Raw genomic sequence first — 14,820 nt, forward strand, 5'->3', positions numbered from 1 at the left:
AATTAATTCCCTTTGAAGGCAATAGGGTATGGTTAATGTTTTAAAATGAAACCTGAACTCAAGGCCCAAAATGCTGCAGCAGATGAAAGAATGTGAAAATGTCCATTTTAAAGTGGCAAAAGAATGACTTGGCAATGACTCAAGAAGTAATCATTCCTGAATGTGTTTTCCTGTGTAGACAGGGAGGGGGAGGGAGACGGGCCTGGTGGAAATTGCTGCCATCCCGCATTTTGGAATATGTACTAGTAGTCAGGTTGTGTTTAAGCACAAAGGGTGAAGATTTAAAAAAAAACAAAAAAAGAACCAAAAAAACCAAACCCCAAATGAAAGATGTTTAAGGAAAGTATTATCACTTTTATAAATAAAACTAAAAGATGCAACGAATATTCAGTAATGCATGTAAAAATTTATATTTGCTGAAATAATAGACCAAAAGGATTTATGAACAATAATTTCTCTATTTAGGATTGCTTTTTTTTATACTGTTGCTTGCTGATTGTTTCTTTCATGGAGACTTCTGTCTGGCTGTAAGACTTCTGACCTCTGTTTCCAAGTAAATCTTTATGCCATAATTCCACTTTTCTGAAGAGAATCTTGGTTAGCACTTCCTTGCAAAAACAAGGATTTTATTCTTTGATAGCTAATAAACATTTTTCTTTTTACATTGCTTTAAAATGCTTTTGTTTTTCCTTTCTAACTCTGAACTTTCCTCTATGTGGCTGCCTGTGAGGTACAATTTCAGGTATAGTTTGGCTTTGTTTAATTTGCTTCTACAGAACATGCATGCAAGTTAACAGTCCCAAAGAGTTCACATCAGCATCATTCCATCTATAAACAATCTTTATACGTGAATAAGTGTTATACAGTTGGTAGCACAGTAGGGCATTTGTGCAATGGTGGGTGATGTTAATTATCACAAATGTTTAAAACTGTTTCCCTTTTCTTTTCTATCTAGGAGATGAAATTTATCAGGACATTTTTCGTGACTTTTCTCAAATGGCATCAAATAATCCAGAGAAGCTAAACCGTTTCCAGCAGTCAGATTCCCAGAAGTCTTAAGTGTCAAGAAGGAAAAGAACCTGATCCTTATAGTGCAACTCTTTTTTTACTTTAACAGAATGAATTATATGCATTTTGTTAGATAGTTTGGATAAAATGACCACTCTAATGTAGCTTTAGATTGTGGTAGCTGGGGAAATGTATGAGTTGTTTTATGTTCTACAATACGTATACCTCAGCAGCTGAAGAAAATGTTTAAAAAAAGGAATACCTGCTAGCTCAGTATAAAAATAGTACCTGTTAGCAAGTACCAAGTTTGTCTGTGGTTCGTACATAAAGTTAGCGGAGTGTAGCTGTATGCGTTGCAGACTCCTGATGGCAGGATGAGCAGACCAGCTTTGCTATTTAGTATTGCCTACTGTCATCTGTCTCCCTATTGCCATAAAGAATGTGCCTCTGACAAGAAGGTCTGGGTTGCATTTTCTGGGACTGTTTGGAAGGGAAATCGGATAATGACTTCTTGAGTTGTCCTTCTATTTGTGGGCCTATAACTTAACAGGTTCTCTTGTTCCTACGCTGACTCTGGTTAGAGGTAGGCTGTTAATAACAAGACATGGCAACTCCTGCTCTTTTGTAAGTTCTTTCACAGTGGAAGCTTTAACACCAGGCTGGCCTTTATGCTAGTGACTGCGGGTCAGTCACAATAGGTATACATCCTGGAGGACCAAACTTCTAAGAGCAGTCTGTTTTCCTTTTTTTCTCTTAAATTAAACTCTCTGTGCAGCAAGTATACTTTTAAATGAGCATGTGGAACCTCTCATGAAAAATAAACTTAATCATTCTGGACATGATGTGGGGTTTGTTTGTAGTATTTTGACATCAAAACTTGAAATTTGAGACATGAAAGTAAATATTGAGCCAATGGAGTTTGTGTACAACAGCCGTATGAAGGCTGTTCGTTACCTTTTCTTTTTGCTGTTCTCACTACTAGCCATAAGCTGAATATATAAAATCTCATATGTAATGGAGCCATGCTAAATTTAGGGCAATCGATCCTTTTTACCAGGAAGCAGTATCCTTTATATAATCTGCAAAGATGTGTATGTATACATGTTGTCTAAACTAACGTGTGCACAAGAAAACCTAGGAATTTCACCACACATTTTAGTGAAGTAATGAATGAGCATAGTCTCCAGCTGTATTCTGAGGGCAGCAACACAATTTGCTTTACTCAATAGTGAGCTCCACTCTGCTGATATGCATGCATAAATGGTGTCTGTAGATACATGCTTATGTGTCAGGTTATTTAATACCTAGACAGTAATCACCTGAAGCCCCAAACCAGCAGACGCCATTCTTTATGCTCTATTTGTCTGCCCTGTGGACAACTTGAGAATTTTTAGGTAACATACTATCAATGTGAGTTTTTAATAATCCTAATAGCCATGGCATTTTGCTAACCTGCTGTTTAAATGTATTTAGGAAATGAATTGGCTTTTCTCCAAGCTGGCTAAGCAAAATTGGGTAAACAAATTCTGTAAACTATGATAAAATTAAACTTTCTGGCATGTTAAATTTCAACGATTGTATTTAAAATATTTATAATTTTGCATCAAATGTATAATAATGCATCAAATCTGAATGATTATTGCTGCAAAGCTAATAGCATTTTAGAATTGTCCAATAGATTCTTTTTCCAAGCATAAGAATCTTACAAATTAGTTATTTTTTGTGTATGGTCTAATTATGCTAGGAAAAGCAGATTCTGCCCATTTAAAGAGTGCATTTAGTCTGAATAATAAGAAACTTAGGAATAACACCTGTAATAAGCAGTAATTTCTAGTAAGTTGTTGTTTAAATAGCTGTCTGTGAAATTATAATATACTTCCTAATCTGCAGTATTTAACGGCAGTGGATGTTTTAGTAGATCTTAGAGAAAGTAAAATTCCCAGTGTACAGATGGGACAATGTAGGATATGACCATGTATAGTATACACTTCAGACATAGGTTTTTCTAAAGATTTGTCTTTTGCAGCCTACATGACAGGCAGTATATAGTGTGATTGGCTGTAATGTAAAGCTACCTAAAGCTTAATGGCATAATCGCTATCTCAGTCTGTGCTGCTGAAAAAATGTTCAAGACACTTATTTCAAATCTCCACTGGTATTTTCCTTCCTAGCCGCAAAAATCTGTGACAAATTTTGCAGGATGACTTCCTGTAGACAAAAAAAGTTTCTTCCCAGTAGCTCTGCAGATCCATGTGCTGCATTCCCGACTCTCATCTGTCTGGGAAGCAGTATCAGTCTATTTATGCTAAAGGACTAATAACATAACATACCTGATCCACAGACTGTATTACTCTTGTCAGGAGCTCTGGAGTTGTAATGGTTCAGGGAGTAGGTATGTCACTTCTGATCCTGCAGCCTCGTTCCCCAATCCTTTTAGGTACTCTAGGATGTCTAGTATAAAGTGCATTCAATTAAAGCTTTTTTCAGGTCAGGTGCAATACATATGTTTAATATGTTGCTCATCAGCAAAAATGAATATGCCATTAAGTTACATGAAATGTATTGAGGGCTTAGTCCTACCAGACACTGGCAGGCTCAGTGCTCCAGGGCCTCTGTAACTCACAGGATACAGCCCTCAGTAGTACAAAGTATGATCATTACCAGGGCTCTGAAGGTCTGGATTCTATATCAAGTTCTGACTCAAGTGCTAATCTGCTGCTCAGTGATATTAGGAAACTTCCATTTTTATTACAATAGGAATCTGAGTATAACTAGAATAGTAGACAGTAAGGCTCCATTGTGGGTTAGCATCTTGTACTCTGTACAAGATGATGGAAAGCTTCAATTCCAGTTCATGTTTCTCTGTAGGTATGAAATATAGTAGGTCTTAATTGGTGTGGTACAAAGCAGTAGATTCCTAACACAGTTTAAAATCAGCTTTCACATGGATTTATAGTAATTTACTAGATATGAAGGATTTTATAATATTTTTTTCTAGCCAGAGTTAGATCATCTGTTCTAGAAGTCTCTTGGAAAGACGTATGTCGAGGAGCTCAACATATATTCTAGTGCATCTTGATTTCAGAGGTGTAATTTACTTAACGTTGCATGTTGATTCAAAGAGTGTCCGTGGGGTCTCCTTAGTGGTCTGTATTGTTCTGATTGTTCATAGGGTTTCGTATTTTATGTTAATGTCAGTACAGGGCATATAAACTTAAATTTCTTAATTATCATACTGAATTATGCCACTGAATTATATTAGACATGCTGGACTTTGTTCCCATAAATTTGGGTGAAGGCGGTAGATGGTAGAATTCTTTCTTTGCTTTCACAAGCTGCACATACTGAACGCACAGTCTGAAAGCACGTTTCAATTGTTCATTAGTACATTGTGGACTTCAGCCTCCTTACCAATTAGGACCTAATCCAAGAAGTCACTGAAATCAGTGCCAGTATTTCCACTGATTTCAGAGGCTTTGGATTGTACCTTTTGTGGCTTCTAATGTTAGTGTGTTAAAGGATCCTGTATTAATACTGTGTTTTTCACTCTGTGGGGTTTTATATTTTACCTCTTTATATACTGAGCTGAAATAGTTTTAGAAAATGCAACCAGACCTTCCAACTGCTGTCAGCAAATCCCTGTACAAGAGGAAGTTTCTCCTGCTTTGCAGTATGACATCAGTACACACATGTCCAAATTATTAGAGTTCTCCTCGATAGAGCAAAAACTTTGTAGTACTAAAGAAAAAAGGTGAGAATTAGAATTAGCACAGGGTTGGCTGTGATGTTTTCAGGACTTTGGTGCTTCCCTGCAGCCATCTGTTTTACAGTGTGGATGTTAACTCTGCTTCTTGATCGTGAGAATCTCAAATGACACGGTGACTATCAAAGGACCATTTGATAGAATTACAAATAATGTGTGAGTGCTAAGGACGTAACATTTTTATACTGTCAAAAGGACTAAGCTGATTATTCTGGTTATTTAATACACTGAAAGTATTTTGAGAGTCAGTTTTGCAGACTGGCCTCTCTGCCCATTCACAGATGGACGCTTTTTCCGAAGTTAGAGTTTATGCCACTTGTTTGTGCAGCCTCATAGCTGAAATGTCTTGCTTGCACAAAAGTGCATTTTTAAAATGGGGACAACTCCAGAAAGGCAATACGGGGCGGGGGGGGGAAAGGATGAATGTGCCGCTTTGGTATACCCCCTTTCAGACGCTTGCTTTATCTTCCTGCATACAGTATTTTCTTGTTTCTCTTCCCATGGAAGGAGATGATAGAGGAGGAAAAAATCCCGCTCACTTTTTTTGTTAGGATCCCAGATTGTCCATGTTTTGATAGAGATCGCTGAGAAATTGTCATTTCCTCAAGCAGAGAGGTAACTCTGTCTGAAATAACGAACTTTTTTTTTTTTTTACCCACGTGTCCCTCTACTTGGTGTTTTTTAAGCATTCCAGCAGTAAAATGCTTGCGTTCTCCTGTGAACCCTTCCCCCCCTTAAGGTGGTAACTGTAAAGAATGTATAACCAGCCCTAGTTCGCATTTATTACGTCTGTAGCCTCTGTATCTAAAACTTGAATGTAGTTTTCTGTAGTTTGCCATTGTAAATGAGAGAAGCGCATTATTACCTTTGTAGTTACTTAATCGACTGTACATGCTGTAAGGATTGTAAATACTGGACTTGATTAAACCTTTGTACGCTGCCGGCGGCCTCCGTCTGTGGGCGGGGAAGGGGCGGGGCGCGGGCCCGGGGGCGGGGCGCGCCGGGGCGGCGGTCCCGCCCCCGGCATGGCGGCGATGGGCCGCGCCGCCCGGGGCTGGGCGCGCTCGCAGCCCTGCGCCCTGGCGCTGGCCGCCGCCCTGGCCGTCTGCGCCTTCTACTACCTGGGCGGCGGCGGCGAGACCTTCTCCAGCGCCACCCGCCGCCTCCGCGCCACGCCGCCCGCTCCGGCCCACCGCCACCCCCAGCGCGCCGCCGGGGAGGCGGCGGCGGCGGCGGCGGGGGGCCGCGACCTGCACCTCCTGATGATGTTCACCAAGGCGGAGCGGAGCCCGGCGCTGCGCGCCAAGGGGCAGGCGGCCCTGCGCTCCCTGCTGCGGCACGGCCGGCTGGGCGGCGGGGACGCGCTGCACCTCCACCTCGTCACCGAGGGCGCCAGCCGGGACATCGGCCTGGGGCTGCTGCGGGACCTGCTGCGCGGCGCCGCCTTCCGGCACCAGGTGCGACCGGCGGGGCGGGCGGCCGCGCCGGGCCGGGCCGGGCCCCTCTGCGGCCGCGGGCAGCGGAGCGGAGCGGAGCGGCACCGCCGGCCTGGCCTTCGCCGGAGCATCCCGCGGGGCCGCCGCTCGCCTGCCGTCCTGCCGGGCGTCGCGACGGAAGCGCGCGGGGCCTGCGAGCGCGGTTGTTCTTCCCGTGAGACAAAGGCAGCGGCAGCCTGGCGGGAGGAAACTTGCTCAACCCGCAGCCCTTGCTCCGGCTCCCTACGGCGGGTGCTCGCTTCCCGCCCGGGCCGGGGAAGGCTGCGCCGCTCCCCGGCCTCTCGAGTCTGCTGAAGGGCTCGTTCTGTGCGAGCTGAGACCCTGCGCTCCCTGCTGCTGCTGCTGCTGCTGCCTGCCGGGAGGTGTCCCGGTGCGGCTCCGCGATTACCTCGCTCGGGGCTGGGTGGCTGCGTGGCCTGGGAAGACCTCGGGCAAGCCACTTCTGCGGGAGAAGAGCAGTTGCTCTGAGCAGTGCTGCTCCTCTTCTAGAGACCCTGCTGTTAGCCCCGGTTCAGGCTCTCGGCGCAGGGGCCAGGTGTGCCCCGCGTGTAGATGGTTTCCCAAGTGGTCCCGCGGGACCATGATCAGAGAAGGCTGTCGCCCTGCTGCTCGTGGCCCTTGAAAAGGGGAATGGAAAGCCTGCAAAGGTCAGAGTGCTTCCACGTGCAAATGTTCACCCTGCTACCTGCCAGAGAAACGGTTCCGCCTCCCAAAAACGTAGTCAGTGCAGTCCATGCAAAGTCAGGCTTTCCTTCATGTTAAACACATTGTCTGAAAACTGAAGGAGCATTAAGTTCAGAGACTCCAGGTAACTTGACTCTCCTGTCCTGAGGTGCTGCTGCAGAGTATTGCCTGGAAGTGTCCTCTGCTTCTGCTGTAACTTTCCATTTCTCATCTTTCAGGAGTTTAATATTAGCTGAACTCTGCTGAGACGTAACCTCAACATTGTTCATACAGATCATTTGTTGGTAAATAATCCCACCTCTCCTTCTCCTTAAACAGCACTTTACTAGTGCTGGCGCTCAGTCAGGTCACGTATCCGTCAGTGGTGGGTAACCTGCACCCTGCCAGCCGTGCTCAGCTGTCTGGAGGGGGTCTGCACAGCTACCTTCAGGAGCATTCCTCCCTGCTGCAGCGTGGTGGACCAGGAGTGCCCCATGACGGCGCAGGGCAAATGTGCAGAGCGACGGCCCAGCTCCGGTTTGTGGTACCGTGTCCCCTGGAGTGGGAGGACCCCCGGGCCACCACGGCGTGCGGATCCCTTGCAGACACCCCTCTCTGCGTGCGGCTGCCTTACTGCCATCTGCTCTTCTCGGAAACCAAATTCTTCTGCGGGCAGCCTTGCTGGCATCGTTTCTCCAGGGGGACACGGGCTTGTGAGTTGAATGTTGCGTGAGGTGGGGGCATGCGGCAATGTGTCTGTTGCAGGGTGGGCCTCTCTCTGTAGGTGCCTGTGGACTCGCAGTAAAGCCTGGCTCATGGCTTGGTGAGTAGGTCTTGTGCCAGAACTGATCTTTTGGGTGTAAGCAAGCAGTGTGGTCTGGTGGGCTCAGGTGAGATCTCGCCTGGGATCTACTCAGTGGGGCAGCTTCTTTCCTCTCTCCTGACAGAGCCTGATGTATCCTGGTTTCATTAGCTGGCCTATTGGTTGGCAGTAGACTTCAGATCTATCCACTTTCCTGGTTTTAGGTAGAGTTCCTAGTACAGAGCAGAGGCTGTTGCCTGCTCCTCAAGCGTACAGCCTCGCCCCTAATACTGCACCGGTTTCTGGTACGCCAGCAGGTGACAGCACCTCTTTATTCTTGCTGTAGCCTACCCTATTCCTCCTCTTTATCAGCAAGAAACATCACCCTAACTTGGACCTTTGGTGCTGCTAAAATGTTGAAGGCAGTTGATCCTGATGCTCGGGTAGCCCCAGCGGTAACCCATCTTCATCCTGAGACCTCTCCTTTCCTGGTTCTCTTGGTGTCCCCAGAACGCTCTCCTGGTTCTTATGCTGTTTTCCTAGAGCAGGCCCAGAGATGAGGCTTGATAAAGTGCTCAGAGGGCAGCTTGAGCTGCAGAGGCAGGATTGATAAAAACCTTGAACTTCACTTTTTCTTCGTGAGGATGTGATTCAGGCTCTGCTTTTGGAGCTGTCCTTGCCCTCCCCTCCCAGCAGAGCTGGGATCGGTTGGGTCCTCTGTTAGAGTGAAACCCAGGAATCAGACCTAGATCCTAACCCTTGGGGAAGGTCATGGGCCAGCTCTTGTCTCTCCCTAAGCAAATTCAGAAACTTTCAAGATCTCCTGGAGACTGAAGCAGCCAGCTGCAGCCTGCCAGGCAGGGCAGCGTGCGGAGGGTGAGAGCAGGGGGGCTTTGGGGTGCACCGCAGTGGGGTGTGTGGGAGCAGCTTAGGCACAGGACCCTCCCTGCCGTGCAGGGCAGGGCGGACCTGGGCTGCCCCAGGCGTGGGGCAGTCGTGACGTGGCGTCACCAGTCCCACAGTGCCTCTACAGATGTGTCCCAGATGTGGAGCTGGGAGCGCAGCGTGCCGACGGCGAGCGGCAGATGGAGCTGGTGCTCTGCGATGTGGTGCCTGCGTGGCTTTTTAGCGTGGGGTGGAGAGCCGTGGGGACGGAGGAAGTTGGCCGGGAAGCACCCGTGAGCGGCGGTGCCGGAGGAAGGACTCGCCGCACGCCGGCACCCAGCCAGGACCTGGCCTTCCTGCCCACGCCTTGTCCTCCGAGCCTTGGCTCCCAGAGGTTCTGCTGGGCTCTTACCAGGGCTTTTATCCTCGCAGTCGCAGGGAGCGTGTCCTGCCCCGTGGGTTGCAGGGTGATCTCTGCAGCCTCTCCCGCTTCGTGGTGAGCGGGAAGTGCTCGGGAGCGAGCCTGGGCACGTCTCAGCAGACGATACTGTGCTTACAAAGAGACCCGACTCGCCTCGTTTCCTGCAACTCTGGGCTGCATGCTCTGACTCCTGGTGCTGATTCATATCGCTTATTTATTCCGTTCCCCTCTGAGAATAAAATTAACTGCGCGTTCTGCTCGTTGCTCTTCCTGGTTGCTTGTTTAGATCAGCCCCGCGGAGGATGCTGCCAAACGCTGACTCCTCTGTGGGTCCGGTGCTGTGCGAAGACGTGCTGGGGTGAATTTAACTGAGCTGCCGTGACCCAGTGCTTACAAGAGAGCTGCAAAGATACCTGGCACGAGAAGGAGGGAAAGTTAAAGACAAACGAAACGTGGGTTGTTTTTTCCTAGTGAATCAATTGAAAGGGTCTTTTCTCAGTGCGGGACGTGTGCTTATAAGACTGCTTGCACAGGAAACCCCTAGAACTTACTTTTCTTGATGTTCTCAGCAAATGTGGTCGGATTTAGCTACAGGGATTTACTGAAAGCTGCTACACAAATAAATAACGAAGCACAAAATTAGCAGCGGATCAACAAGCTGTGCTAAAGTCAGCAGTGGGGAGAGGAGAAGCCCTTGCGGTCCTGGAGAGACTGGCCGGCCTGTGGCTGCGGAAGGAAGGTTCAGCTGCTCAGGGGTTTGCTTTGCAGAAGTGCCTAATCAAAGGGTGGGCAAAAGACACAAATTTTCCTGTTTTCTTTGGCAGGGGAGGGAAGGCGGATGATGCTGTGTCTGGAGTTTCAGGAGTATTTTTCCCATGATTTTTGTCCACTGGTGCTTGGCACTCTGCTCGTTTCAGAGGTGACTGGAATTGGTTTGACTTATTTTTCCCCCCGCTCAGCTGTTTCCCATGTGCTGTGCAGACCTCAGGCTGCCTTTGCCGGATGCAGAGAAGGGTGGTTACAGGTGCTGTATTTCTCCTCCGTGCTTCTCCAGTCCAGCCAGACCCCGAAGCTGCCCCTACCGCGCTGGGCTGGGAGCAGAGCGTCGCGCATCCCAGTGGTGGTGGTGCCTTTGCACCTGGAGAGTAGTGGTGTTTTGCTCTGTTTTGTCACCTGGGATCGCTGCCGGCAGCAGCGCTTGGTGCTGCCGATCTGCTCCCCGCAGCCGTGCTGCTCTCCTGCCTGTTCCTGCAGCGCTGGCGGTGCTAAACACGATGGCGAAGCCGGCCGCACAGCTTGGCAGGGCTGGAGCGAGGTGCTGCCGTAACGTTACCGGTAACGGCGTTTCCTCCCCTGCGGTGTCTTGGGGAATATGCTGTGCTATCCAAAGCCAGGTGTGGCTGCTGATGAGCTCTCCTAATGCACGTTCCTGGTACATGTTGTTCTGTGTTTTTCCTGCCGTCCTCCTGCAGGCGCTTGGCCCTGAGCCCAGCAGCTGGGACGCCGGCAGCATGGCCGCCCCGCCGAAGGACATGCTGGCCGCGGAGCCTGCACGAGGGCTCTCGGACAGCACCCGTCTGACAGCAGGGGCCAGTGGCTGAGGGTGGGTGTTTGGGGTGGTCTCCCCAGGAGGGGAGGCATGGGGACTTTGCTGTGGCTGTCCTCCAGCGGTACCCCACTGTGGGCTCACCCGTTGTGCCGGGGGTCAGGAGGGGCCCATCACCTTGCCTTGTTCAGTGTACTGCAGGTCCCACAAGCGGCTCCCCGCCTCCGGCAAGCTCTGCTCTGATGCGAGAGCACTTTGATCTCGGTAACGTTTTCTGCAAGAAGGTGTGGGAGGAAGAAGCCCCAGACTGCTCACTGCCTCCATCTCCGTGCCAGCCTTGCTGGGTGTCAAAGCAGGCCCTTGTGCATCCCATAGAGAGGATGGTCATTGCACCAGCTCGGGCTCCAGAGCTGCTTTTTCCTTTGAAGCACTTGACTTGGTTTAGGGTTGGTTTTTTTTAAACAAACGAACGAACAAATGCTCTATCCTGCATGTTTAAGTGTGTAGTGCAGGGCTCCTTGCTGTTAAGCAGATGAAGTTTTAGTAGGGAAAAGGAGAGAAACCGCAGAACCCTTGATTAGTTTAGTTTGGAATGGACCTACAGAGATTGTGGGGTTGAGTTCCCTGCTGAAGGCAGAAGGCAGGGCCAGCTTGGGGAAGTGTCTTGGTATCCCTCAAACAAGGGATATAGGCTCCCCTTTCCAAAATTCAAGTACTGCTGCAAAGTTGGGTCCTTGCTGTCCTTCAGTTCCTGTGGGGCTTTTCCTGCTTTCCCTGGCCTGAAGAAGGCAGCGCGACCTCGAGTCTCCACACTCGAGTTCCTGCACTCCCCCTTATCCACACCGGGGTCGTGTCCCTTGTCTCTCTTAATTGCCCTGAAAATCCCTCTGGTTATCTTGCGTGATTCAGTGACCTGCGTCCTTCTGTGTGTATAATGAGCATCAGGCTGCATGAAAGTTCCTGTTCATCGGACTTTGACCAAAATTAATTATAAGCTTGTAAAATTTCAGTAGCTGACAAGGTACATTTGCAGTTGCTCCTGTTTCTGGCTGTCACGGTTTAACCCCAGCTGGCAACTGAGACCCACACAGCCGCTCACTCACTCCCCCGATAGGATGGGGGGAGAATTGGAAGAGTAAAAGTGAGAAAACTCATGGGTTGAGATAAAGACAGTTTCATAGGTAAAGCAAAAGCCATGCATGCACAAGCAAAGCAAACCAAGGAATTCATTCAGCACTTCCCGTGGGCAGGCAGGTGTTCAGCCATCTCCAGGAAAGCAGGGCTCCATCACCCGTAACAGTTACTCGGGAAGACAAATGCTGTAACTCCAAATGTCCCCCCCTTCCTCCTTCTTCCCCCAGCTTTATATGCTGAGCATGACATTGTATGGTCTGGACTACCCCTTGGGTCAGTTGGGTCAGCTGTCCCAGCTGTGTCCCCTCCCAACTCCTTGTGCCCCCCAGCCTGCTCGCTGGTGGGGTGGGGTGAGAAGCAGAAAAGGCCTCAGCTCTGTGTGAGCACTGCTCAGCAATAACGAAAACATCCCTGTGTTGTCAACGGTGTTATCAGCACAAATCCGAAACATAGCCCCACACTAGCTACTGTGAAGAAAATTAACTCTATCCCAGCCAAAACCAACACACTGTCCCGTAGCCATGACCTGCACAGGTGTGCCGGGGCCAGTGCTGGTGCGCGGGCTCCAGCAGGGCCGAGACATGCAGAGCGTTGCTGGCTGAGCGCGAGCAAAGCTCCAGCACAAGCGGGCTGAGATCCATCTAGAGAAGTTGCTCGGCTCTGCTGTAACTCCTGATGTTTGGATTTCATTGGCATGCTGTGGCCCATCCTCCCTTTCCCCCTCCAGCCCCGGCAGGACGTGCTGCAGAGCTTGCCTCCATGCTGGGCTAAGGTTCAGGAAATCCGGGCTGCATCGCTGGCCCTGTCGCAGCCTGCCTCTGGAGCAGGGAGCAAGTTTTGGTCCTCAGGGTAAGTGACATGGTCTGGCTTGCCTCAAAAAGGCAGGATGCCAGAGCCTGGAGCGAACCGTCACCTCTTCTGATGGACTCCATATGGGCAACCAGATATGTGGTTGCATTAGGCAGTGGGAACAGACCAGAAAAAAACCCACAAAACATAGAGCATGCTTGATTGTGTGAGTGGATTTGAGTCTGCCCATCTCACAGTTATGAAATGGCTGTAAAAATCCTTCCCTCCTTTCCCTGCCGCACTTTGCTGGCTCTCGTGGCAGGGGGACGTGCAGGGGCCGGGGCAGTTGGGCCACTTTTTGCAGCTGCAGTGCCACCACCAGTATTTGTGCTTTAACAACCTTCCCCCCATCGCCCCACGTCAGTGCAGGCTGAGCAAAGGCTGCCAGCGCTGGGCCAGTCCCCAGAGGCGGCAGCTGAGTCGTGTTTCTGGTGTCTCTCCCAGGTAATAGTCCATGATGTGAATGAGCTGACGGAAAAGCTGTTTCCAATCGTTGAAGCCATGCAGAAACACTTCAGCGCTGGATCAGGGACCTACTACAGCGACTCGATCTTCTTTTTGTCAGTTGCAATGCATCGCATCATGCCCAAAGGTAAGCCTCTGCTCAGCTGCTGCAGCAGCAGCCTCTGGCAACACGGGCTCTCTTTTTCTTCTGCACAGAGATGTTATCCAGTGCTATTTGAAATGCCAGGAAAGTTAATAAACTTTTGGGGTGGGCTCCTGGGGTTCTGTTCCTCCCTGCAGAGTGAAGGACCCTTTGGTCCAAGACCACCCACATCCAGGTCTCCACTGGCGTGAGCGGCAGGAGGTTATCCATGCCGCACGGCAGCTGGCCCTGCCCTTGTGCCCTGAGATGGTAGGATAGGTGAGACAGGAGCAAGCGTGCTTGCTCTGTGTGTGTTTACAGCCCCCCTTCCCCTTGAGGTGTCAGCAGAAAGAGGTGCCGCACACTTGTGGTGTGGCTGTGCGCTAAACAAGCAGCAGCAGAGAGCGGTTGTCGAGCCTTTCCTCTTGGCTTCGGTGAGCTCTTGGAAAGCTTTGCTGATTAGCAGCCACTGATCACTTACGTTTCCTTATTGTGCCTTTGCTCTGCTGTTATTGAGTGCAGGAACAACAATAAATCTGCAGGAAAACAAGGCAGCTGGCAGAAGGGGCTTGGTTCAGTTGATGCCATGTTTTCCTTCCCTGGCTGCACGTGGGTGCTTCTCCTGGGACCAGCATGCTCTCTAGCCTTGGACCGGTTGCATGAGGAGGAATGTTGCATCCCTGGGCTCCAAACCCCTTCCCTGGAGCTCCCCCAGCCCTGCCTGTCCTTTCCCCGCACAGGTCCCTGGGCAGTCCTTGCCAGCTGCCTGGCTGGCCCAACGCACCGGTGATGGCATCGTCCCTTCCCGGGCTGGCCACGTGCCCTCCCTGTGCTCTGGCAGGGTGCGGGTGGCAGTGGTGGCAGAGAGCACTGGGGTCCTGCCTGGCCATACAGCTGCCCCAGGAGGAGGTGACCAGCCTCAAAGCTGTTTGTGGATAGCACACAGTGGTGGCCCGTCCCCAGAGGTGTGTGTTGCTGAAATAGCTGTTCCCATGGCTAGCACCGCCGGCACCAGCAGCTTTCTCGGCATCTGGAGCCTCTGCCCATCCATAATATTCCCTGTAGACTTCCTGCCACGGATCTCAGGTGCAGTTTTGCTCTTTCTTGCTGGGACGTGGGCGGGTACGACTCCCCTGTGCCCCTGCTGAGCCCTGTCCCAGTTTGGCTCTGCCCAGTAACTCCTGCCTCTGCACTGGTTCGTGAGGCTTCCTCTGGGCTTGCCCCTGTCGTCCTGGCACAGCCGTCCCATGCTAGCTCATTAAAGAGTAGGGCAGTAGTGTTTAATTTGCACGGGCAGGCATTAGGGAAGAGCAGTGTCGTGGTTTAACCCCAGCCAGCAACTAAACACCACGCAGCCGCTCACTCACGCCCCCCCACTCAGTGGGATGGGGGAGAAAATCGGGAGAAGAAGCAAAACCCGTGGGTTGAGATAAGAACGGTTTAATAGAACAGAAAAGAAGAAACTAATAATGATAATGATAACACTAATAAAATGACAACAGCAATAATGAAAGGATTGGAATGTACAAATGATGCGCAGTGCAATTGCTCACCACCCGCCGACCGACACCCAGCCAGTCCCCGAGCGGTGAATCCCTGCCCCCACTTCCCCGTTCCTAAACTGGATGGGACGTCACATGGTATGGAATACACCGTTGGCCAGGTTG

At 50.1% G+C, this 14,820-nt stretch overlaps 2 protein-coding genes across 17 annotated transcripts in view; both read left to right on the plus strand.

Annotated features, from left to right (window-relative positions):
* Nucleotides 1–5,711, plus strand: part of ACAP2 (ArfGAP with coiled-coil, ankyrin repeat and PH domains 2) — a 71,066-nt gene extending 65,355 nt beyond the window's left edge. For 15 of the 16 annotated variants that reach the window (XM_052802791.1, XM_052802807.1, XM_052802795.1 and 12 more), the window contains one exon: nucleotides 956–5,711. In XM_052802791.1, coding sequence (XP_052658751.1) covers nucleotides 956–1,059 — 104 coding nt within the window. In that variant the 3' untranslated portion in view covers nucleotides 1,060–5,711. The remainder of the gene's footprint in view (nucleotides 1–955) is intronic. The other variant, XR_008237382.1, reaches the window with a different exon arrangement.
* A 53-nt stretch (nucleotides 5,712–5,764) lies between these two features.
* XXYLT1 (xyloside xylosyltransferase 1) overlaps nucleotides 5,765–14,820 on the plus strand; it is a 38,517-nt gene continuing 29,461 nt past the window's right edge. Inside the window, exons 1-2 of the mRNA XM_052804020.1 lie at nucleotides 5,765–6,228; nucleotides 13,012–13,159. Of these exons, the coding sequence (XP_052659980.1) occupies nucleotides 5,797–6,228; nucleotides 13,012–13,159 (580 nt within the window). The 5' untranslated portion in view covers nucleotides 5,765–5,796. The remainder of the gene's footprint in view (nucleotides 6,229–13,011; nucleotides 13,160–14,820) is intronic.

This window comes from Harpia harpyja, chromosome 12, assembly GCF_026419915.1.
Source record: "Harpia harpyja isolate bHarHar1 chromosome 12, bHarHar1 primary haplotype, whole genome shotgun sequence".
In the NCBI taxonomy this organism is placed as follows: domain Eukaryota; kingdom Metazoa; phylum Chordata; class Aves; order Accipitriformes; family Accipitridae; genus Harpia; species Harpia harpyja.